This window comes from Rhamphochromis longiceps, linkage group LG22 (genome assembly GCF_057381845.1).
Source record: "Rhamphochromis longiceps isolate RC_006_pf linkage group LG22, R_longiceps_female_GT1.1, whole genome shotgun sequence".
NCBI lineage: Eukaryota > Metazoa > Chordata > Actinopteri > Cichliformes > Cichlidae > Rhamphochromis > Rhamphochromis longiceps.
In genome coordinates, this window is record NC_140577.1 from 19,658,476 (window position 1) to 19,684,597 (window position 26,122).

Below are 26,122 nucleotides of genomic sequence, written 5' to 3' on the forward strand. Positions count from 1 at the left end.
CATACATGAAAAATAAACGGATAAATGATCGAACAATTACAGTGAGAACAGGAAACACATTTACAGTCGGGTAAATTTGAGAAAGCTGCGTCAGTAGGGTAAAAATGGACCAAAAAAAATGAGGTTGGAGGGAAAGATGAAGGGGAGGTTGTTTTTTTTTTGTATGCGAGATTATGAGGGATATATTACAAGCTGGTGTACTCTTAGCCACAGCTTTCTCCGACATTCTCTGCTTCGATGTCCCCAAATGCTGCGTTGCCTCCAATTACACTGTGGCCCCAAACATTTTCTGCTTGCAATCAATAAACACGACCTCAACTTCTTACTCAAACATATTTCCAAACTAGGGCAACTCATCTGCACTGAGAAATCTGCAGGTGAGTGTGTATTGTGCGTTTTTTTATTTCTTTTTTTCCCCTCTCTTTTAAACAATTCCAGGTTGATGGGCCAGGTGTGAATTAGAGGTAGCGCAGCAGAGACTGAAGGGGATCCTTGAGAGGTTTGGATGTCTGCTGAGTGGAGGGTTATTTAGCAGGACACTTCGGCGGACTTGCTCACGCCTTGGTCCACGTTGTTGTTGGCCGTGGTGTCCATGGAGCTGTCTGTGTGGGAGCGGCCGTGCGGATTCTCAGTCGTGTGGCTGCGGCTGCGGCTGCCCTCGTTGGTGTGGGAGCGGGAGCGGTTTCCCTCGCTGGTGTGGGAGCGGGAGCGGTTGCCGTCGAACGAGGTGACGCTAGAGCCAGAGGCAGTGCGGGAGCGAACAAGGCGGGTCATGCTGGCAGCAGGCACTGAGGGAAGAGGAAAAGAATTTACTGACGTCCACTTTCCCATTGCTCACTACCTTTCATCACAACCTTCAAGAAGATTTGCAGAATTTTGTAATAAATGTATGGCGAGCATATAAATTGCCACGTGTTGTTACAATGAAAGCAAGCCATCCAAACAGATGCAGACAATTAAAATTGGTTCTACTGTCATCAGCAAATGCAAACGTGTCAGTCAAATGAAAGTTCACACGGACACCATTTAAACTAAACAGCGAATACTTTATGCTTGAGAGCAGTAGTGCAAAGTTGTCAAATTCAATTCGACCTTCAGCAGGCTGTCTTGACCATGTCTACATGCCCAAATTAACTGAACTGTTCCCGTGTGATTGGCTGATTAGTTATTAAATCAGCTGAATGGCTGTGTATAATAAAGTTGCCAGTGGGTGCACATATGGTCTGTCCTTTGAGCATTAGTTACATCATAGTGAGTACAAGCCCTAATCAATCATAAAAACAAGGGGTGCGAAGGCTGTGTTGGGGCATTATTATAATCACCTTATATTTGTGTGTACATTGGTACAGTCAAGCATTCCTGTTCCCAAATTCATTAATCACATTACAGTCAGAAATCAAACAACTGAGTCACCTGCAAGAGTTACACAAGATCCTAAAGTATCTGAATAATCAAACATGCTTTGAACTCACTTTGTGGAGCGCATTTGACCAATTGCAAAAATTCTCAAAGGGGGCATTCTCAGTGCAGTTCATCATAAATAATAAATTTTGGCACGTAAAGAGACAAGAATGTGACACTCGAGTGCTCAGATCTTGTGCATGTCCTTCTTAGGGTAGCCGTTTGTGCTGATGTGTGGGAATACGTAAGGTTTAATGTGCTATTCTAAACTAGAAATTATATTACTGGTCTCAGCAACGTAATGAGGAGCCTAACAAAATTAATTAGTGCATTAATGTTTTCAGAGTGTTTGATTTTCAACACTGGATGAGGTGAACTCGAAGGCTAAGAGATCTTTCTCTCACCACAAGGTGGCAGAATATACATCTTTTACATCTGTAAGCACCGGTGATGGCAGGCATTTTTTTCTGTGTCGTTTTTATTTTCATGCACGTTGGAAGAAGAAACTTTAATCTGAACATATCTCAGTAAAACAAAGTGAAAGTATGTGATACTTACTGTATCCCATGCCCTGAATGAAGTACTTGAACGCCTCGGTCAGCTTGCCAGGCTGCAGAGAAGAACATAAAGATAATCAGTCCTCTTTTCAGTAATTATTATATTTGTTTGCATAACATTGACAGGTTCAAGCTCTCAGCCACCAGCTTACTTCCCAGGGTTTGTGATATGACAGCTGTTATGAACAGGTGCTGTGCAGTTTGGAGGATTACAACCTGACAACTGTGGTTCATGTCTGGTACTTGTTAATGCTCTTAAGTGCCACCCTCCTACGCCATCCACCCCTCCACCTGACCCCGTGTGCTGATTATCCAGCCCTGTCCAGCCTGTTCTACAGCATCAATGTCTCTCATGTTATTTCCCCCTCCCTATTTTCTTTTTCACACATACACACCTGGTCAACCTGGGGCATGCCACCGCAGTCGGCCATCTGGGGAGAAGAGTAAAAGAACACAAAATTAGAATTTTGCATGTTGTCACTTGTGTATTCGTGCAGCATCGTGCACACTCCATAACCCCCCACAGCGCTCATTAAGTCCAATTTGAACACGCAGAACCGTTAACCCCAGTAAAAGGCACCACTTTAAGTCAAACAGCCATTTGATTTGAGATGCGGTTCATAAAAAGCTCGCCACAGGCCAGCCGAAGTAGGTCAGTGAGCTCTGGGGAAACGCTCAGCTGTCATACCACTGGTTAATATATCACCAGGTAAATGCTGAGCCAATGGAATCTTATCAGCAGATGAGTTTTCATCAAGGTGGTTATAATCTGGATGAGACAGGAGGTGTGGGGTAAAGGCCACAACAGAGGGAATGAGTGGGGCCCTCACCTTAAGAAGGGTGGCCTTTGTGGGGTCCAGCTTAGTGTTGCACTCAACCTGCAGGAACAAACGCAAAACATTTATTAGGCAAATGATGTGTGATGACCAACAAGTTTTTAATGTTGTGTGCTTAATCCGGTTATTCCTATGGATAATATATACTAACAAATACGTTTTGGATTTGGGACCTGTTTGCAGCTGAAAGCAGCAGCAGTCACACAAATCTCTTAACTTTAACAGATTAAAGCTGATCTGCATCACTCCGTTTCTGTTTCCAATTCGGTTCTTGCCTAAGACATGCTAAACTGTTGTCCTTAAGCACTTATCCTTGCATATCTCTTGGGCTTAAGCAGACGACTGAAGCGAATGGAAAACACGTCCAGCACAAGTTGAACCGTGTTAACGGCAGTGGGAAGTCTAATCATTAGCACTTGAGCCATGTGAACTCACCACGGCCTCCACAGCAGGAGAGCTATCGCCAACCACCAGCAGAGAAGGGCACCTGGATAAAGGACACACAACCACACAGTGAATGTTTCCGTGTTAGAAATAACATTGTTTCATTTAAGCTGATGCCGTTTTTGAGAACAACTTACTTGAGGGTTCTGGCATGGCTTCCAGGGACTGGCCTCTCAATTTCCAGATCCCTTCGACTGTAGACAGACACATCTGTTAGTGCGCAGAACACGCTACTTTCGGCTGCTCCCTAATTTTTGCACCCGATGGCCTCCCTGACTCAACTCCACAGGGATCGGTATCTCAAATGTGTACAGCACTACACTAAGGAGCCACCACACTTTCCATTAGAGTGTATGAACTCAAACACCAAGATTATATCATGAAACATTTACATAAACTAGATGCTGTGCTTACCTTTCATAGGACTTGACAAAGAGATGCAGGTTAAACAGGTTCATGTCATTCATGATGTGGTGGCGGTATGTGGCAATTAGATCATGGTTGTGCTGAATTTCCTCCTGCGGTACCCAAAACAAAAGACGGGTTAAACCCACGACCTACAAATGAATCTAACTAAAATCCTAGTTTCAGTTTACAGAGGTACTTTAAGCGTAATGAAGATATTAATTAATTTAATAATGAGAATTTGAATCTTTACCTTTCCAAACAGGTGGGTGATGATCATGTCGGGCTGTGCGTGAGTCCAGCCACTGATCTAAAAAACAGAAAAAGCTATGTTTAGCTTTAATGGTTCTGCAAATCCAAAAGTCAAAGTTACCACAGTTTTTGGAAATGGTTTGAACAGTTGTAGGTGCTCATATGTGTGTTTATACGCGCATTACCTTGTGTGCAGCCCAGTCCATCCATCCCTCAGCACACGAGTTGATGTTGATGAGAACAAGGCCTTCTACCATATTTGGGTAGTCCAGCTAAAAGATACATAAATGAACTTTAGAAATAAACCACGACACATTTCGCTAAATATGTGCCCCACAACCGATTTAAAAAAATATTTTGTATAGCCCATCTATTTATTTATTGTTGCCCAATTTGGTGAGGGTTAGGTTTTAATCTAAAGCTCTTTAATGTTATATCGTGCCCTGTTGAACAATATAGAACTAGTTAAAGTAAAGGCTGCAAAGAGTTAAATGTTGCATCTTTGCCAGCTTTGTGTCAGCGGGGAGGGGGGCTTACTATTGAGCACAGTGTTAGTGGTGAGCTGATCTTGTACATTCCTGAGGCTTTCATGGCTCTGCAGGCTCAAGCAATAAGCGGCAGTGTGTTGCCAAAAATCAGCCAAGAGCAGAAACCCATTAGCCAGCTCTGCTAATCCAAGATTGATTAATACTGAAAATATTAAGTGTGACTGAGAGAGCGTGGGGTAAACTCACAGCAAATCTGGACAGAATGTAGGCCCCGGCTCCCATGCCCATGCCAATCACACTTTTCAGGCTAGAGTGCACAAAAGTAGAGGGGTACTGTTAGAACAACCGGTTAGAAAGTGTCTCAAATATAAAGGGTGAAGTGTCAGGCTGGGAACCGGAGCTCAATTTACCCAAAATGCTTTAAGACCAGTGGGAGAGACTCAGCGAGTTGGTCCATAGAAGGGTACTCATATCTGGGGAAACAAAAAGAGTATTGTTACAGACACTATCTAATCAGCAATGGTCTTATATTACCGTTATCAACTCCTGACAGCAGTTTGTGTTCAGCTAATCTTAACATAAGGCAAAGTCTCACCATTAAAGCAGAGATTAGGCTGAACAAGAGATAATACTTGTCAAATTAGGTCACCTTAAGCACATTCACAGTGATCTACCTGTTGATTCTGAGGTCACAGACTGCTTGACATACATTAAGTGTCTCTCTGTTTGTGACTGTGTGCGCACATGCATGTGTGCATCTGGCTCACCCAGTGGAAAAGGTGTTTGCTCCTTCATGCTGCCCCGGGGCATCGACGTGACACACAGCAAAGTGCTGCATGATTTCCGCCATGTCCTCATGGTCGAAGAGCGTGTTCCAGCAGGTTTTGTCTGGAAAACAGTGAAAAGATGGTGGAGTTGGATGAGTGGTTCTTAATAGAGGGGGAAAGAAGAACTCAAACCGCCTGAATAGATGAGCAAATCTCAGGTTTGGAGGTGCCGTGAGCAATCATCTTACAAAATCTGACTTCATTACAAAAAAAAGAAAAAAGAAATCATGGAAGACTCCACGAGGAGTCTCCACACCTCCTCCTACAGATACACAAACATGACCGAGTGTAAAATGATAGCGTGGATACAAGGGTTATAAGTCCAGCTTAGATACTTAGATAGACTTAATATAAAGGTAGTTCAGAGAAACTAATTTCATTTTAATTGGTATGATCATTCAAAACACACAAGGCCTTCGGTACCACAGCACGTTTCACCAAGATAAAGGAAATAATGAGGTAGGCTTACAGTTCAGGCCGACGTCATGGAAGGTGAGAATGACTGGTCTGTCCCCCTTGGGAACCCCCTTCATTGTACAGTGAATTCTTCCATTAGGAGTCTCCACATCGTGCTCCTATAGATACACAGACATGACCATACTTTTATAGCTCCAGGTTACAAAAAATACATAAATATATTTATATATATTTCTTTAAAGTTACTCCTTGATGCTGGTGCAACAGGGCTGCATAGTCAATATGACAACGTAAAGCTGTTGCAGTAATATTTGAAATACTTTTGTTAAATACAACCTCCAATAATTAGCCTGTTTTTTTGATGGAAAATCTAAATGATAGGCTCTTCACCAGGAATAATTTACCCAACCATGCCGCATCTCGTTACAGAGGTTTATCATTCCATTAAATATATTAGTTTTCTATCTACTTTACCAACTGAAAAGTAAGCAAAGCCATTTCAAAAGGCTGGCCACTGTAAAACACAACACATTTTTTCCACATGAGCCACAAAAGAAGAATATTTTTTTCCCCGTTTAGCACCTGTGCAACAACTCCAACTTTAGTATCGATTGTCCAGCAGGCAGCATAATCCCACAAATCCGCTGGAAACTACAGCAAACATTTTAATAAAGCTTTTAGTCTACTCACGCTCACTTCAATCTCAGCGACAATCATTTCCACATCAGGATCCTCCAGAACCATGTTTGCAGGAATAGAGTTAAACACTGCTTGCTACTGAAAACTGTAGTTACAGTGGCTCTCTGAGCTATAGATCCAAGAGCTGGTAAGCCTCTGAAGTCGTTCAGCCCTTCAGTGAGAACTGCATTTTATACCCCTGCTGCTTACCAGTTGGCCTAAGCTCCTGGCCTCCCATGGTGCCTTGCAGGCTGGTCAAAACAAGCTAATTCTAGATGAAGATATCCTTAAATTGGATCAGCCAATGTCAGAGAGGGGCATCAGCTACTGCGCTGACATGATAAGTATGAGCATGCGATGAGTGGCAAAACATGATGAATAAATGAGGCAGCAGCTATTATTCAGTAATATTTAGGGGAGAAGATTTACAAAAACAAAGACTTAACTTAGTGTTGGTAATTAAATATAGATCCTGCACGATATACGGCAGCAAACAGTCTTTCGAGACTAGACTGAGCCCTTTTGATGAAAATCTTTGATTTGTTTCTAAATTACACATTCGGTATTTGGTTAAAACTCACCCATAATACATTAAAAATTTAGTTAAATAGTGAAACGAAGTTTTAAAAATTTCTCCAAATATAAATACTGCCATAATCCATGAATAAATCAGTTTTAAGAACTAGACTAAAAAAAACATTTAACTCCTTTAAAAAAAAGTTTTTTTCTATAAAATCTAAATATGTAGAGTGATTATTAGCTAAAAATTGCTTTTACATTGTCATTCATTTCTTTATTTCTAATAATTTTAAACTTAAACTGTTTATATGAAGGTTTATTATTAACCAACAGCAGCTCTATGGTGATCCATCAGCAGGTCAAGGGTATGTCACGAGACAACCTATTAGGTAGTTTGTTTTTTACCCCCAAACCAGTTCTAACTGCATGGGATCTACTTGTCAGGAACATCCAGCAAGGAGGTAAAACCTATTTACGAAATGTAATGTACAGGATTCACCACAGCTCGCTCCACCCACGCTTTGCAGGGCACACTCAAGCGTGGAGACTACGCAGTGGAGATAATCCTGCAAGGCAGCGAGCATGTGTCTGTGTGTACAGAGTGTTCATAAGCACACACGCACATCTGTGAAACTTACAGTGGAATTTCTTTTTTGTGTATGTGTGTGTGTGTCCAGGTGTCATGAATGCATTCGCTAATAAAAATCAGGGAATATCATCAGAGCCAACTAATCCTGCGCGACTGACTGTTGGAAGCTTAGTCCCCACAGAGACATCAAACACTTGCCCTGGATACTTTAGGTCAACCAATCTGTCAGTGTCACAGCAAAGAAAGTCAGAAGGACTCTGATGGAGCTCAGACTCTCAGTAAAAGAACCCCATCCACACACTGCCTGAGCACAAAACCCTTAAATTCGCATGAAGTTTGAAGAAAAGATTTTTTTAAGTTGAAACCAATGCACTTCTCACACCTACTGTTATTTAAAAACAACACAGATTCAAGAGGCAGCAAATGTTTTCTGACTATAAGGAGCTCTGTACAGGGTGTTAGGATCGCCCCCAGACTCAGCAGCACCAAAACACATGCAGTTTCTCCCGATAGGCTGCATCATCAAATCCAGTTCAACATGCATTTCATCACTTCCTGTAGCTGACTCAGTTAGTGGAACCCTAATTAGGTTTCTGTCCTAATAAAATCACAGCAGATAAAAGGTCAATGAGGTAGTGCCACAGCTATGTTAATAATTATCAAAGTATTTCATTTTATCAGCCACTAGATGGTACTATTCAAGGTAAAGTTATGAGATACCAAGCAGTGGATTTAACTGCTAAAACAAAATGTTGCAACTTGTCAGAATGATAAAGTGTTTAATGTGTGTTTATGCAAACATACCTTGGTTACAAGCTGCTGCACAGCCTCTCTCAAGCCCTGGAAAGAGAGAAAAGAGGAATGAAAACATAAAAGATAACATGATTACGGTGCAACAAGCTATAATCTAATATCCCAAAGTCGGTTCCCATCACTGAACCCAACCTGAATCAAGTATAATTTTGACTGCACAGTCAACATAATGCATCAAACATGAAGAACATTCTGTGAAATTATGTGAAAGCGAATCATACTGTGGTATTCTGGTGCATATGCATGATTTTCTTATTGCACTAGTTCCATTTTTCTAACACACAGCCGACCACAGACAGCTTAATTGTCTTTTACTGTGCATATTTTGGAAATCTGTGTATAGAAATTTATGAAGTGTTCAGTGATTACGTTCTCATATAAAAGCACCAATATCCCAAAAGTTATATCTAAAGAAAAGTCAAGCTAAGAGGCACAAATAAATCAGCAAAAAGCATACAAAGCTTGACAGCATAGAACTCCAACAGCTTAAGATTTATCTGAGAGTCACCGTTAAACAAAACTTTGCACAAAACATACCGGCAGCTCCCTGTCAACCAGCAGGGGTTTGGACTCAACAACCTGGATATCATCCATTTCAAAGAGCTGCAGAGCCTGGGAGAGATCGGAGCAATTAGTTAATGACTGGTTCAGCATATTTCTGTGTACGAGGATCAAGGTTTTTATATGCATTACTGTATTTTAAAATAAAAGAGTGATTAAAGGCCTGTTAAAGTACAGATTTGTCCCTTTCTTTTGCTCCTAAGCGTCTTTAAGGGGACTGCTGGGAGACTTTTGTCAGAATTGAGGAGTTGCAGACAATAGAATGAGGCCTGCTTGAACTTTGGCTGGGTGTGTTTCTCCACACGAAAGTAAAGAGGGCTTAAGTTTAATATAGTCCAAGACACACTCGCAACATGCAGAGGCTTGCAGCAGTTATCTGCAGTAACATGCGGCTCACATAACGGACCACACCTGCGAACCGCCTACATGAGAAACACATGGATAACCTGAAAGACAGTGCGCAAGGTGGCTGACAGGCACAAAGCAAGGTTTGGCTGTGAGGGGAAGAGGAAGTATGATTTTTGGGTAATTCTCACCCTGCTGAAAGATTTAAAAGAAAAAAAAGATCTACTACACATGCACTTTGAAGATTGGACTCAAGTTAATTATCCACTGAACTTAGAGCTGAAAAAGACCCTCCCTAAATCCAGGTTTCGGGATTGGGAAGACATTTCATAAAATAACATCAAAGTGGGGCTTAATGACAACATTAAAAGGAAAAGAAAGATGAAGAGTTGTACAGAGGGGCAGAAAACTGGAAGAGAAGCCAGGCTGTGCAGATCATGATGCTGTGTTGGAATAGAGCATGTAGGCTGTGACTCTGCATGCAAATCAAATTAGCCAGTTAAGAGAGCCCTTTGTCCACTGGCCGCAGCAGGCCAGGGGCTTGCCCACTTCTCTCCCACAGCTGAAGCGGGGGGGCCATGATGACCAAGACACACATCCATATACAGGAAGCAACTGACACCCTGGTTCCCATCTAAACTTCCCAGCTTCTTTTCAGCGCCCTGCTTGCGCTTCCTGTCACTTTCTGTGTTTATCTTGGTTTCTGTTTGGGTGAAGTCTCTCCGTTTGCCATTTCCAGGCTTTGACAATGTCTTTTGTGCTCTCGTGCCTCTCTTTGTCTTAACCAACATCCCCAGCAAAAATAGAAAATAGAAAGAAAAAAAACTTAATCAACCTTCAGAATTGCAGAGTGCTCATCAGAGCAAGTTTGCCATTTAGAGGAAGCAACTCATGTTTCAGATATGGGTGTCTGGCAGAATACGCCCTGGGTACACACAAACACCTGTATGCCTGTGTTTCTCTGATGAGGAGAACACACACCAGCGCCAGGCAGCTCTCACAGCGCCGCAGAGGAAGAGGAGTATCAAACAACAGGTTCGTTTGTTCACTGCGGCCCTTCCAAAAACATGGCTGCGGTTACACTGCAGGAGCTTTGTTGAAGAGGACAAGAGAGCAGCCCCCGCTGAGATTCCACAGCCATGTAACAGAAACCATGTTTATGATTTTCATAATATCGAAAGAAAAAGAAAATGCTCAGGCCATTTTTGATTATATAATTTGAAAAAAATGGAGGGGGGGGGGATGTAATTTCCCATGTCAACATGAGCAAACCTCTCGGCCTGTTTTCTGTTTTTAAGCCTTTTTTTGCAAACAGCAAAAAATAAAACCAGACAAGTAAGTTCACCCATATGGAAAAGCAACATTTATCATATCTGGTGTCTCTTTTTCTTTTTGTAAATCTTATGGGACTTACAGGTGTGCTGTACTTTGATTTACTCACTTTGGTGAGTAAATGACAACGTGGGACCAAATGGAAAACAACAGAAACTAAATTAATGAAATAAAAGCACGCATCTCTTTTCAAGCTTGGCTACCAGTCACTACCTGCCAGCATGTCGACATCAGAGAGAAGCTCTGACAGAGCAGCAGGCTAAGACAACTAGGTCACCTGCTGTTTACACCTGTGGTGTTAGCCAAGCTGAGCTAATGTTTCACCTCTTTGAGAGGAGTGCAGAAAGGGGAAGTGTTAGTTTACCCACGCCAGAGTCTGAGCCTAAGCAACACGATAGGAGTGCTGCTGCTGTGACATGTTTTATGAAATGATTTCAAACGACTGTCATGGAAAGAGATAAATATTCAACAGTGGCCCATTACACTTAAAATGTATTTATAATGTCGATGAATAACATGAGATGGAGTGAATAACACTGAACGCAAGGCTGCTCTGCTGCTCTTAATATTGTGGCACACCGAGCACAATCGCTTCCTCAAATTTGGCCACATTGGGTAAAAGACTATTCTCAGATTTTAAGATGAGCGTGCTCCCTCACAGGAATTTGCCTTCGGTGCCTTCTTTAAAACCGGCCTCAGCACAAAGAGGTGCCAGTGGCAGCAGTTGTCCCTGCATGCAAAGGCTCCTGTTAGAAAAATGTCATTGCAGAAGGAAAGAAACGAAACAAAAGCAGTAACTGAAACAGCTTTGGCTTGGCAGAAGTGAGACTGTTATGCAATCTTAAACAGGAAACAGTGGGAGGATATACGTTTCTAAGAGATGATCCTAAAAGTGTAGCTCAGAAAAAAAAAAACCCAAAAAAAACCACAAACTCGAAATTATTTGAAGCATTTTTATTTGTTGACAGTTTGACTTCATGTCAAGGTTTTAGTTTTTCAAGCTTCGACACCGACTGGTTTCGATGACTGATTAGGGCAGTTGTTGGCTTTCTGAATATTAAAAAATATCACCTGACAATGAGATGCTGCGGTTTGAGCTTTAGAGGAAAACAACAACTCTGGCTCAGGTCTACGTAAAACATCAGCGCTTGTTTTCCACAGTAAATCCAGGAGATGGGGTGCGCTGCTTTAAGCCACAACATCCAAGTTACAAAACAAGCATGGGCTCAAACTCTCTTTGTTCACTGACAGAAAGAAGCATATGTAGTGATTAGATTTGGACAGAGTCTCAATTTCAGAGAGCCAGAATCAAGGGCAGGTCATCCCTTCACTCCTCTGCCTCCATATACTTTTAAATCCACGAGCCTGCTGCATCCATCTGCAGAAACAATGATTGCTTCCCTAATCTTTGGGAACTCGCTTAATCTGTCAAATCCCTGGTTCTGAAATATCAGCAGAGCAGCAGCAGGCCTGCTGGACTAAGCTCATACAGACCTACATTTTCACTGTAAGAGATAGCAAATTGTGGGCGTCTTCCTCTCTATAGTGAAGTTGGTGAGGAGGGGTCACGCAGATCTGATGGGGAGCAGTCTTGTTTTTCTAGCAAAGATTTATTTATTTATGCATTTTGGAACACTTGCTGTTAATACCTTAAGTCAATAAAGAAAATGTTTAATACTTCGATCAGCATCAGCCACAGCCCAGTCTCTCTCCCTCCTCCAGCCCCCACCCTCGTGCATGTTTGTTTGTTTGTTTGTTTGTTACATTAATACCAAGGCTAGAAAGCAAAGAGGATTTGTTATGCAACTATCTGGCCTCACGATGAGTGCAACATTTGACATAAAACTGCATGTTTCCCGTGTGCTCGCGTGCCACCAGTGTCACGTGTGACATGAACGTTGATCTGCGAAGATCTTTTACACTTTGCACACATGGCACCTTCCTTGCTATGAAACACATTCCACAGATTATTTGATCTTTTTTGAGAAACATGCCCAAAAGTGCGAGAAAGCTCTCTCGGAAAATGCACGTGGACATGTAATAGAAAGCATTTTTTAAATGTGCAAAAATAAAAATGTGGTTCCAGTTTCTATAAAGGGGTTAGAAAAAGGAAAGAAATAATGCAGCCTTAGTTTCTTATTTTAGTTGTGTTTCAGCGGTTGCGCACAGACAACGTCAATAACGGGGAAACTGAGTAGGAAGTGAGCGCACAATTCCTTGGAACCCATAAAAAAGGAGTTCATAGTAGAGTTCATAATTCCAAAAAGAAACCTACCTGTTGGTTTAGCAGATGATTGTCCTGAAATGAAAACTTCCTGAAAAGATGGAGAAAAAAAGTCCTCAAAACTTTTGCAATCTCTCTCTCTCTCTCCTTCTTTCTCTTTGAAACAGCAACGTTGCTTTGTTTACGTGTTGCGCCAGGCGGATGTATGAGGGAATTTTATAAAGCTTGGGGGCGTGCAGCCCGGCCCACTTTCCCCACCGCCGCCTCTATTGGGCAACACCAGCTGTGGGATTTGAGAATGCAGCTTTCCAGCGGTTGCATGACCAGGAAGCTGTGACTCTCGGGTGAGATGCACGAAAAAAGAACGCCCACCCGATTTATCCCCGGTGACAGCCGACTTTATTTTAGGACTTTTGCCTTCCTATTTTTAGGAATTTGGGGGGCTACCCCGCAGCTCAAATGTTAAAGTGACTGTGTGATATTTTATCTCCCTCTGATCTGTCCTTTGTATACATTCTTACTACGTGCATTGCAACTTCTAAAGACCCACGTTGTCCTTTAATAGTTCTGTCAAGTGTGCCCCTTTTCTCCGCTGTGCAAAGACTCTAACATGCATGCTTATATTTTATTTTTTATTTTTCTTAGACCAACCTACAAATTATCTGTGAGGGGCAGGGATAGCTCAGTAGGTAAAGTGGTCACCCCATGATGGCGGTTCGAATCCACTTAACGGCTACCCTGAGGTACCCCTGAGCAAGGTACCGTCCCTACACACTGCTCCCCGGGCGCCTGCTTAGTGGGCTGCCCACTGCTTCACTGAGTGAATGGGTCAAATGCAGAGAAAAACAAGTAATTTCCCCATGGGGATCAATAAAGTATCCATTATTATTATTATTATCTCTGCTGTAACTAAGCGAGTGTTTCCACATTCTTGCAGTCGCAGCATGTGACCGTTTTTTAAGATGTGTCTGAGCCATTGTCTGCCGAGTTAGGAAGGCAGCCAGGCCTGCAACCTTGATTTGAGGCCAAGAGGAGATAAGTCTGTACAAAGGGAAGCCCTTCCCTCGCGTTAGATCATAACGCCTTTCCTTGATAACGCATGGATATTGACTAATCAAAGCTGGTCTGTCCTATATAATCAATAGCATGGTGGAGGATGTTTTTTTTTTTCTGTGTGAGTAGATGTGGAGATGTTACTTCAAGAAACTGCGTGAAACATCTTTTAAGCCCCCGATACAAATGATTTCAGACACATCTGGTGTGAAGTCTGTCTTTAAAGGTTTTTCATTCATGGAGCATAGTTAAACGTGGAGGGGTCTTTTTTCGTGTGTGGAAATTTCCACATCTGCAAAACTGTGACTGCTATACTGTGGATCTGCTAATAAGTGCTAGTATTGGCAATGACTGTGTGAAAGGTCCTTGTCAGGATACAATAGCACTACTGTGGACTTGTAATGTGAGGCCCTCAATAGGAACACATCGGATAATAGGCGCATTGGAGGGGGGAAAAATATGAGCACTATGCTAATTTCAGGTCAGTCACTTACACTGCAAGACACCACCAAAAGTGCTGATGGGCATAGTTCAAACAAGCAAAATATATACCCGACACCTTAATGTGTATAAACAGAATGCAGCATTTCCTGTATTTGTGGAGCATCTTCCTAGTTCTGTATCTTCATCCCACTTATTATTTTGAAGCACTGACAACCTTTGAAAGACTGCTGTGAGCGATTTAGTGCAGCATATGTAGGTCGTGGTGTCTCGGTACACGATAAAACCAGTGGACTTTCACCTGGCTGTGTTTGTGGGAGCAGCTGGTGACTTCTTTTCGCAATATAAACGAGATAAAACTCTTCCAGCACATCCTGCAACCATCCACGGGTTGTTTGGAAGAATTAAGGTAATTAAGATGAATGTTTTTAAAAAAACCAAAAAAAAAACCCCCTTGTTTTAACAGTCAGGTTCACTCTCTTTCCATTTTGCTGTTTGTGTTGAGTGAGTTTGTGTTCGTTCATTCTTTTTACACAGTGTTGAGGAAAGAACAATAAAACTTGAGATAGTCTAAGGAGACAGAGTGTAAGGCCTGTCATAAAGCAAAAGACTGATATGGGAATAAATAACGTAAACAAAGGAGCACTCAAGGACGTTAGATCTTTCCATTCTTGTTTCTCTTTTACTTTTAGCTCTATTTCTAATACAGTAGGACTATACAGTGGTGTCATAGGGGAAATCTGTTTTGTGCCCTCTGTCTTTTTGCAAGGCTTTAATGGGTCAACGGGTTGAAGAGTACTTGATCTCTCAGTTCATGGCTGCTGTTCAGTGCAAACAGAGCAGAAAGTTAGCTTTCTGTACTGAAAGTCAAAGATCGCCCTGACAGCTGTTGGTCAGCAGAAGTGTATTTACACCATATACAGCATGACTGTAGGCTGTTTCCTCACATCTGTTTTTCCTCTGCTTTATTCATTTCGCACACCTAAACCAGGTTGTTTGCATGACTCTGAGCTAGATTCAACTGGTCATGAAAATTGAGATGATGCAACAAGCCTGAAAAAAAAAAGGTGATTCAGACACACATGACATGTGTTTGTAGGTCACGTAGTAAGAGACTGTGAATGTGTGAGTAATGCATTATATTTTGGAGAATAATGGGTGTGGACTCGAGCGGTAAATGTTTATAAACTTTTTCGAAAATGATCAAAGTGGAAAAGTGACTTTTCAAAGTTACCAGTAGGGTGCAGATGAATCATTAAACGCAGTGTGCTGGCTACCTTTGCCTCTCGTGGGTCAAGGAGAGCTTTAAAAGAATAGTTCAATATTTGTGGAAAATACACCTGAAATAAAAAATGAAAAGATTCCACTTCAAATGTTCTGCATTTGAAGCTACGATCACTTTGGTAGCTTAGCATAAAGACTGAAGACACAGGGAAATGACTGACATACACTGCCATTAAAGTACGTATTTGCACATTTCAGTTCATATTTGGTCCACTTTTCTTTGCATAGTTGTTTTATTTTAGCCACACTTTAGGATTTCTGATCATAAACATCCTGTTAATGGTCATAGCAAAGCGTTTAAATTTGGTTTAAATCTAGACTTTGAATAGGCCACACTCACTGCCTTTGAGTGGACTTGAGGCTGAGTTTCAGATTACTGATCATCAGATCAAGTGCTTTTGAATTCAGGGCATGAACTAATAGCTGCATATACCACCACCATGTTTAGCTGTTATGATGTTCTTTTCATGAATTGCTGTGTTAGTTTTATGCCAGGTGTAAGAGGACTTGAATCTCACAAAAAGTTAAACTTTTGTCTCATCTGCACATCTGCACAGGCTTTTCCACTTTTTTGGGGAGAGATTTGAGACGAGCCTTTGTGTCCTTCTTGGTCACCTTGTTCTCTCTCGTGGATGCCACTTTTGCCCAGTATCTTTCTTATTGTTGAATCATGAACTCTGACCTTTACTGTTCTTTAGATGTTGTTCTTGGCTCTTTTGTGACCTTCTGGATGAGTCATCAATGCACTCTTAGAGTAACCGGTAGGCTGTCAACTCCCACAAGATTCACCACTGTTCCAACGTTTCGCCACTGGTGGATAATGGTTCTCACTGTGGTTCACTGGAGTCCCAGAAACTTGGAAATGGCTTTGTGTTGCTTTTTCAGATCTTACAGCGTACCTTACTTAGTCACACAGATGCTTTTCAAGTGATTTGTTGATTCAACAGGTATGACAGTAATCAAGTCTGGATGTGTTTAGTGAAACTGAACTCAGCTTCCATGATAATTGACACAATCGCTCCCTGTCTAATATTAACATTTGTTTAAAGATTTGAAGCATTTAAGTGTAAAAAATGAGCAGACTTGCTTTGTGTGGTTATCGTTTTAGTCCTTTAAAGAGAGCATCCACATGTTTAGTGAATTTGTGCAATTGCTATCACACATCACACGCCAACAAACAAAACAAACTGTTGCATTTTATTTGATTGTAAAGAGATGTTATCAGTAGTCATGTTCTCATCTCTTGAATCATAAATTTGAGCCTGACCTGTATTCAATATTGATTGTCTCAATAAGGTGCAGTAAGTGCTCTGATAAGACCGTCCTCTTGATGTTGATAAGGTTGTTACTGAGTGACTAACCAAGGCAAACGTTCCTGATATATAGAATCAGGGAACATTAACATCCTAATAGCACTGTTTGTCTCTGCCTGTGACCTCCTGGGGGCAAAAGTTAAACCTTGCCCACTGAAGTATGCCTTTGTCTTCAGGTATTTATAATTGTCAGCTAATTTTATTGCAGCTTAAGAGAGAGAAGGAGCAGTCTTCTTACACGAAAGCCGTTTGTCAGACATTGTTGAAAGTAGTTTAGTCACATAGAGAAAGTCACAACCAGACAGTCAGCTGACTCATTCTCAAAGGAGTGGGACAAACCACAATGTTTGTCCCACTCTTAAAAATGGAATCAGCAACCTTTGGCTTTTATCTACACAAGCCGAAAGCACAAGACTGGTAACATATCAAGTTTAACAAATAACCAGTTATGTGCACTGCCCTTTAAAGTCAACCATAATTTCATTAAATTATTAACAAAAGGCAAAACAGTGGCTACCCAACTATGCAGCTCGTTTAAAAATCGTTTATATGAAGCACAAGCACGTACCTGAGTACACTCAGTTCATACAGAACAAGATGCAAACAGTGAGCGTAATTGAGCTAACCCTAATCCCCTCAAAGCCACAGTCTCTCCATCATAGGCCTAATATCTTTATCGCCAGCACCAAGTTTAGACACAGTAAACATGCCAGGGCACAGTGGGTACTGATGACACAGCTAAACAAAGCTGCAGTAACACTCTCAGTGGGTTTTCACACAGTGCCACACTTAAATCGCAGTTGTGTACAGGCTTAGGATTGGTGCAACCCCTTTAAAGCGTCTCTGTTGCCTCTTGCGCTCTATTACATGGCGTCTCTCCCACAAATGTAACTTTTTCAGGAATGTGGAAATCCCACCTAATTCTTCTTCTATTTTTTTTTTTTTACAGTGAATCTTGGCAGCAGCATCACATTCCAGCAACAGCCACAGATCAGCCTTGACTGACAAAGTTGGACCGCTCGCTAAAGTGGAAACTGCACCTTAACCAGCCTGTGTTTTGGTTCCTGAGTAAAATATGTGAGGTCAGAATGCCAGGATATTAGCTGGCAGGCAAGACTGCACCCCACTAAAGGGATGCATGCGGACTGTTGGGCAGATATTCATTCCACTGCACAATTTAATTACTTAGTAAGTTTGCAAGTATTGTTGGAGGTAATGGCTGGAGTAATATCTTTTAATGGGAGGGTCTGTGGTCTGTGGCATACTGAGGGGAGACTGTGATAACAGCCCCTGCTGTGTTGCGGGTGGGTTTCAGCTCTAACTTGCCCTTCACACAGGAAAAGTTGATGCGCAACAGGAAAACTGTGTTTATATATAAACAGAGTGCACGGCTGCTTGGATAACTGGGTTGTGGTTAAGGTGGTGTCCAGCAATATAGATAAGGAAAGGATGGATGGGTGTAGCTGTTGATATAGGCATCAGTAGAATGGAAAGTAGGTGAGGGTCACTGGTGTGGGAATTAAAGAAATTATGGACTGCACTGACTCAAAATTGTGACTATTTAGAGAACGCACCTCATTCACTTCATGTCAAAAGTCAGAGCCGTGTTCACTATCTACCACCACTGGAAATAGTGGACATGGCTATATAGTTTCAAGGCTGTATAGGATGTAAAAGCTAAACCCAAAGTGGTCTTCCAACTCACACCTTTAAGGCTAGTCTAGTCTTGTCAGGCAACCAGTGGCAATTGCAGGAAATTTCGACTCCTCTTTAAGAAACATGTGGGGATTTTGTTATCTTCTGACAAAGCCGGGCGAAATGTCTGGCTGCTTTGATATATATTTAAAAAAACATCTACAAGAGATGCAATGACACTCTCACCCATCTTGCGGCATGAAAACAAAGAATATATTTCCCAACTAGCCAAACAGCTTTACAGGGTACTTAAAAGTTGATGGCAAACCTTTAAAAGGAGACTCTTGCATGGCTCTGTGTCTGAAGGTTGTTTTGGTTAAGCACGTGCCCTCACGCGTAATGGAAAATTTACAATTGATTAACTCGGCGCTGGCTAAATTACACATGACTACTTGAAGGAGAAAATTGTCTGCCATGTTTTCAGATCAATGATTGTCAGTTCTGGAGTGGGTAAACCAAGGAGAATGAGGAGGTGACCCAAATAGCCCAGATGTTAATGATCCCTTGTTAGGCACACGGTGAGGATAAACAAACACCGCCCTTGAAAAAAGCAGGTCATGTATTGCCAAAATATGACCGCTGTAAATCAAAGGTCAGTGCTATGCTCAGTACTGTTGATAAAAGTTATTTTAAAAGTACTATGAGGTGCAAAGGACTTGAACGTGCAATTAGCACATGGAATGGGGACTTTGTCTGAAGGTTCTCGGTTATCCAGGTCACTGTAGTTTAAGGAGATTGGAAAGAAAAGCGTCTGGACTTCTTTAAGTTTCTTGAAGACATTTCACCTCTCATCCGAGAAGCTTCTTCAGTTCTAAGAGCAACTGGTGGAGAGCTCTCCACCAGCTGGCACCAGTTGGACTTTCTTTCCAAGCTCCTGAGACAATGGGGACATTGGTTTTTCTGCTAATATGCCCCTTGCAACAGGTGTCCTCCCCAGAGCCTTTTCTCTGATAAGTCAAATTTTTTTAAAAACAAAGACCCATGGAGTCATGCTTTACTTCTGCACTGGATCCACCAAACTGTAAAGTCAGGCCTCAACGACTAAACTGAAACTGAAAAAGTAAAGAGGAGAAAAGTCCTGAAAAGCAGTAACACTAACACAAACGTGTCCGTATAGCACGTCCCCCATGTGTTCATGAGAAAACTTTGAACTCACATAATATGTGACTTGACCCACTTGCCCACCCACCGTGGCACTCTCCACTGCTGCTGTGTGCAAGTCTGACTGAAGACATGAAAATCATTAACATGAATAAAAGGAACTTGTGTTTGAACAACATAATGCTGTAACTTTTTTTTTTTTTACCACACTCATGAAGCCATGAAGTTATGCATGTAATGATTTCAAGGAAAAATGTCAAATTTGGATTCATCACCCAATCAGATCTGTTGCCACTGATTTTCAGTCCAGTTCTTGTATAATGTGGAATACCTCTGCCTTTATTCCCTGTTTTCCTTCCTCAAGAATGGCATCTTTACAGCCGTCCACTGAGACCATTTTATTTATGTAGCTCAAAATCACAACCACAGTGGGCACTTTTATTGTAGGTCAAAGACCCTAAGAAATGGGGCTTCAGTGAACAGCAGTTGGCTCATGTGAACGGCATTTCTTAGGTCCCATGTCAGATGTTTGTTGGATTTTTTTCCCGCTTTCTTAAGGACATGACTTTCAGATACTGTTCATCTGTTGTAGGTAGTTTTTCAGGCCTAACAATTCTTCTTTTGTCCTCCACCTGTCTAGTTTCCTCATTATTTAAGCACAAACTCCACATCATGCCAAGTTTGGGGGGTTTTTTTATGTTGTTGTTGTTTTTGGCTAACAGCTCTTTAAGGATCATCTTGCTGGTTGCAAAAATACTATTTTATGCCTCTTAAACAATATATTTCTCATTTTTGTCAACAAAAAAACAGATTAGTAGAAAAACGTTTCTGAAAATACAATTTAAAACTTGTCTTTTGCTTGTTATGTTGTCGTGTGTATCACAATGCTGGTTGGTTCCTTGAGTTGGGTGCCCTTTTCATGCTTGAATGGTTCAAAGGTCAGGGTCGATTGGCTTACCAAACAAAAACAACATACCTCTGAAATGGTCAGGTACAAGGACGGGACTGAAAAGCAGCCAATGTCGAAATAAAAAACTTTGAAAGACCTTCAGAAATCCTGAAGAACTATTGCTCAAGACAAGAAATAAAGCACTACTCAAGACTTTCACAACTTCCTGTAGTGCTAAACACTGCATTTGGTCACCGCTTTTCACACAATTCACACAGAAAAATGAAAGATTAGGAATATTTATTTTAATAAAATGTAGGTTAAGGCCTATTGTTTACATCTTTTTAAACGTCTGCGTAATTCTGTGTAGTCCATACAAACAAAGCTTGTGCTTGCTTCACTTTCACAAGAATCAGTGCACAACATAAACAAACAGTCACAGGTTAAACAGGGGCATGACCAAAATATCCGCATATGGGTGTTTTGTTTTGTTTTCTACCCTGTCTGCAGCGCATCTCCGCGGGCTGATCCGACAGGATGACAAAGTGCTTCGAGGGTGACGCCAGCTGCTGTGGGCGGAGCTAGGCGTGACCCCAGACGAGGAAGACGAGTGCGACGTGACTGCCCAGCGCTGTGAAAGGATGTCTACGTTGTGCATATTTATCCTCTTACGTCAGAGTGACACACCTTCAGGAAACCTCAGTAGCTGCTTAGTCGGGACGACGAGCAGGTTCAGAGGACTCATTAGCTGCTCTCTGCTAAACTTCAGAGAGGTTCGAAAAGGGGCGAAGCTCCAGGAAAAGGCGACGCAAACCTCGAGGATTTTTTAGTCCCACACGTGTGAAATCAGTGATAGTGACAGGGGTGTAATGTAGCCTCACCTAACCTCAACTTTGAAACAGCCTATCTCATGTAAAGATGCTATATGATTTATTATTATAAACCATGGGTGTCAAAAATAAGGCCCAGGGTCCAGAATCAACCCTGCAAAAACTCCAGTCTGGCCCCTTTGCATTGCATTGCACTGTATTTTCTTTTACAGCTTTTGCTACATTGATACTACACTGAAGTAATAAGTAACAGAAAACAATAACATTTCTGTATTTTTTTTTAATTATTTCTCACAACACTATAGTGCTGGTACATGTCTTTCATTTACTAAAGAAGCATTTCTTTATTATCTAGAGAAACTAGTATTAACTAATAAAAAATAATATTAACTCAGCAATTAGTTAATGTCTTTAAACTTACAGAAAGGGGGGTTTTGCTGGCTTTGAGGTTACAGTTGTGATTTGTTGCTATATAAATGAAATAAAGTGAGCTGAAGTGAAATGAATTGGTCCGACCTGCTTGGGTTGTAGTTGGCCCACAGTGAAAAATTAGTTTGACACACTATTACAGACAAACCAGTGAAAAACCCCAAAATAAAAACAAACAGCTGACTATTACAGAGCCATTTGAATGGCGTGACTGATCTGCCCAGTTAAGTAGGTTTAGTAGTCTTTAATGGAAAAACTAAGGCATTAAGCAATAATGACAGTAAAATATTTGTGTAATACACTAGAGGCAGGCAGTCTTATGAGAGGATGTGGATGTATGAGGGCTAATATTAGCTCATTTTCCCCTAGTGGAGCGGCCATGTGTCCTGGCCTACTTGTAAACAAGCGGCAGAAAAACCGTGTGGAGATTAATCCGGTGCATCCTCACACACACAGACATGCAGTTTGGTTTTGTTAGTGAAACAAATCTTCACAGCTTGGTGGGATTGGTATGTGTGTGTGATCCGATATGTTACATTAGTGTAAAGTAAGGAAGTCCTCGACACCCAGAGATCAACGTATCAGTACTAGTTTAATATGCCGGTGAGGATTCTCTGCACGATATAGCGTTCAGGGGATTAAAGCTTGAACCAGTTTACTCAATCAGTAAACAGAAACCTGCAAGTTAATCTTTCACAGTCGACGAGCTGACGAGCTCCAGTTTCCTCTCACTGTGCACTTATAACAAATCTTGCCACTCCTTTTGTATTTTGTTTTGTTTTTTTTGTTTGATATTCATATGAAACTTTGTCTGTTGTTGTAAAATCCGGAGCTTAAAAACACAAAGTGCACAAAATGAAGCATAAATTAGGGAAGAGATGTGAGGCAGTGAAGAAAGAGAAATGCTGTTTTGTCTCCCGTCCCTCTGTGTGTCACTCAGTTACATGCTTAGTGATTCTGTCTGACTGCCAGGCTCATTCTCTGAGTGTAATCTCTGTTGACCAGTCAGAGGAGGGAGCGAGGGCAAAAAAAAAAAGATGGAGGACTGTGTCGCAATCTAGGTCGTCCACTAGTAATCCCACAGGGTGGAGGTTCTGTTGTGGGCATTCACTGCCAAATGCTGAGCTCAGCCAACTCCTCTTCCTTGTGCCTCTGTTCGCTAAATTCTTGTCTCATGACAGACCTCCCTCAGTTTGCCCTCGACTCACATGCTCCGATGATATCTGCTAGAAATTCCCCAAGTAGGGGGTATTAGTTGATCATTCAGTCCATCTGATAAGTTTGTAATTCAAAAGCGCTGCGTAAGCCCTAAAACAGAGTTCTTGCCAAGCTGATGATTCAGGATGGAGATACAAAGGTGTGAAAAAGTACATAATGCCCTTCCTGATTAGTATTTTATTTAATATTTCTCAAGTTTCATATCAACATACCCATTTAAAAATTAGACAAAGGCAACCTTAGTAATAAAAAATGCAATTTTGAAATGATGCTTTCATTAACTTATTGAACCCGAAGAGTAATAACTGGTTGCGCCAGCCTTGGCAGCAAGAACTGCAATCCAACATCTGTGATGACTGACACCGATGTTTCACATCGCTGTGGAGGAATTCTGGTCCACTCTTCTTTGCAGCTACATTGCAGGGTTTGGTGCATGAACATCTGTTTAAGGTCATATTAAAGCATTTTGATTGCTTTTAAATCTGGCCTTTGACTAGGCCACTCCAAAACCTTTGTTTTGTTAGCGCTGAGCCCTTGAGAGGTGGACTTGCTGGTGCGTTTCAGATCACTTTCCTGCTGCATGACCAAGGTGCTATTGGCATTCAGGGTATGAATCCATAGCCAGATATTCATGGTACCATCAATTACTGCAAGTCATCCTGAAGCAGCAAAGCAGCTCCAGACCCTCACACGACCACCGTGATGTTCTTTTCATGAAATGCTGTGTTAGTTTTATTTCAGATGTAACGAGACTCAAACCTTCCAAAAGGTTCAGCTTTTGTCTCTCCACAAAGTAAAGAGTCTTGGTGTTCATCAAGATGTTTTTTGGCAAACAAATAATGGAATTCTCCCATTATTGTTATTTTTTGCCCAGTCTGTTTCTTATTGATGAATCATGAGCACTGACCTTAACTGAGGTGTTGTCCTGGCTTCTTTTGTGACCTCATGGATGAGTATTCAATGTGCTCTTGGAGTAATTTAGCAGGCCAGCTAATCCCAGGAAGATTCACCACCATTCCAAGTTTTTTCCATTGGTGAATAATGGCTCTCACTCTGGTTCACTGGAGTTCCAAAGGCTTTATAACCCTTTTCATAGATGTCAATGAGTTTGTTTAGATCAAGTTTGATGTGTTGCTTTTTGAGATCTTTTGTCATGCTTTGTCAGACAGGTTCTATCAGATTTGGCAGTAATCAAGACTGCGTGCTTTCCAGTGAAATCGGTTTCTTGCATTCCAAGAAATGTGATTAATCATCATTTCATCATTCATCGTTTAACAGGGGGACAGTACTTTTTAACACAGGGCCAGTTAGGTTTGGATTGCTTTTTTCATTTTAAAATTGTGACAAATATGCAAAAAACTAAATCAAAATCAGGAAGAGGACAAATACTTGTTTACTGTTTTACTTTAAAGGCTATGTCGTAAATGTTCTTCATTTGAAGAGGATGCAGTTTTTTATTGTTGACCTGATATTAAATGTTTGCTGTGTCAGGAATCTGCACAATTCTTGTGTTCCGTCATAGTTTACAGCAAAAACCTAAATGTCGAAATAAAAACACCACCTTCACTACCTTCATGGTTCCATGTGGGCTTTCTTCAGTTAAAACTCAAAACATTTCTGGCAATCTCAACTGCTTGCACATCCTTTTACAGTCACGCTTCACCTGTTCCCAAAAAAAGCTGTTTGGAAGCATCGCGTTTGAGAGGGTCACGCAGCACCCGTCCTGCCTGGGCTCATGACTTGCATAATCTGCACGACTTGGTGTCCTTACAGTAGGACATGGTGGTGGAGACTGAAATACTGTCCTGCTTGACCTTCAGTTTCAATCACTAGTACAAGGATTGTGTACCCTTGAGCATTTGTACTGCACGGTTTGTGTCAAAACAATGTAGAGTAGGACACTCATAATTCCTGATTCTTTGCTTTTTATGTTCTATTGTACATGTCTGAACTAAAATCCACTCTGCAGCCCACAGCCTGTTTGAAGCTGCAGGGTCAGGGTGAATAATGGCAAAGGGTGGATCTCTTTCCTTACCGCACTGAAAAGTATGCAAGCTGCTTGCATCATGTTGTATGCATTAATTATGTTTCGGTGATTTGTGACCGAAACACTGTTTTTCTCAAGTTCCCTCCATTAAAAGGTAGAAAGCTTGACATCTGACACATGGACACCTGCTGCAATGTAATGCATTTTCAGAGTGCAGATGCAAGGGGCTGCACCTGCCCTTTTGGCCCATTCCAGAACTCTTGCCTGACGTGGACGCTAATTCACAAGTCCAAACTGACCTAAGCATGCGCTCTGCTAAAGGAGAGCTTCTCAGTCCCAGACCTCAGTGACCTGATTGCTGGCTACTGACATGACTGCACAGGGCACATGCTTTCACGTTATGGTCTTTTTCCCTCTCTTAAAAAAAAACAAAAAAACAAAAACATTTCAAAGCATACTACTCTAGCAACCTCCAGTGTTAACCATGCTAATCACATTGCCAGCTAGGTTATGGTTCAGCAAGGTGCAGGTCATGTGTGCTGAAAATAGAAAAGCAAACAGATTTCATGCGCTGCATATTTGCCCAACTCAACCAACTCTGCAACCTCTGGGAACAAATGAAAGACCTGATATCTTGCATGATTAATTGTATCTAGATTTTTCCCCACTTACAGACATTAAATTTTTCACAACCTAACAAAGCATTGTCTATGCATTCTGTTAGAATATCTTCTGTAGTGTAATAAAGACTGTTGTAATGGTCAGCAAAACTGCATTAAACACCACAAAATGGACAAATATATAGGTATAAAAAAAACCCCACTTAATTGTGTTGATTTTAATACAAGGTAGTGCGTTTGGGAGTTCAAAGTAAAACTCTACTGCCCCCTTGTGGTCAGTCTGTAGTGACTTCAGACATGTATAAAACGTAGTGGCCGCAATCACAAAAAACCGTGATAAGCCACAATATTTTTTTTTTTTTTTAACTCCAGGAAACATCAGTATTTTCCCTAAACCATCAATTATCTACAACTAAAAAGTCTACAGCCAAAAATAAAGACATATTACAAACACTCGACATTAAACTACATGCCCACTTTGATATAAAGCCATATTTCTGTTTTTTCCAATAAAACTAGCATATCCCCTTCAAAACATGAAAGTGTATTTTAATAGGAAGATTTTTTTTAACTA

The 26,122-nt window shown here is 41.3% G+C and overlaps 1 protein-coding gene across 1 annotated transcript; it reads right to left on the reverse strand.

Annotated features, from left to right (window-relative positions):
- Positions 1-148: 148 nt before the first annotated feature.
- Positions 149-12,895, reverse strand: ndrg1a (N-myc downstream regulated 1a). Its single transcript, XM_085395140.1, has 16 exons — positions 12,740-12,895; positions 8,764-8,838; positions 8,218-8,253; positions 5,680-5,785; positions 5,151-5,271; positions 4,794-4,856; positions 4,630-4,690; positions 4,081-4,167; positions 3,897-3,953; positions 3,653-3,756; positions 3,376-3,432; positions 3,230-3,281; positions 2,789-2,836; positions 2,354-2,389; positions 1,960-2,011; positions 149-788 (listed from the first exon to the last, which is right to left on the reverse strand). Exons 2-16 carry the CDS (start codon positions 8,818-8,820, stop codon positions 529-531), a joined length of 1,197 nt encoding a protein of 398 aa, XP_085251266.1. The 5' UTR covers positions 8,821-8,838; positions 12,740-12,895; the 3' UTR covers positions 149-528.
- Between the last annotated feature and the right edge of the window lie 13,227 nt (positions 12,896-26,122).

Excerpts from the sequence above, each read along its gene's own strand:
- ndrg1a (XM_085395140.1), bottom strand. The coding sequence starts at position 8,820 with ATGGATGATATCCAGGTTGTTGAGTCCAAACCCCTGCTGGTTGACAGG. Across the intron at positions 4,691-4,793 it reads CTGGTCTTAAAGCATTTTGG|CCTGAAAAGTGTGATTGGCA; the intron begins GTAAATTGAGCT and ends TGTGCACTCTAG. Across the intron at positions 3,757-3,896 it reads TCACCCACCTGTTTGGAAAG|GAGGAAATTCAGCACAACCA; the intron begins GTAAAGATTCAA and ends TGGGTACCGCAG.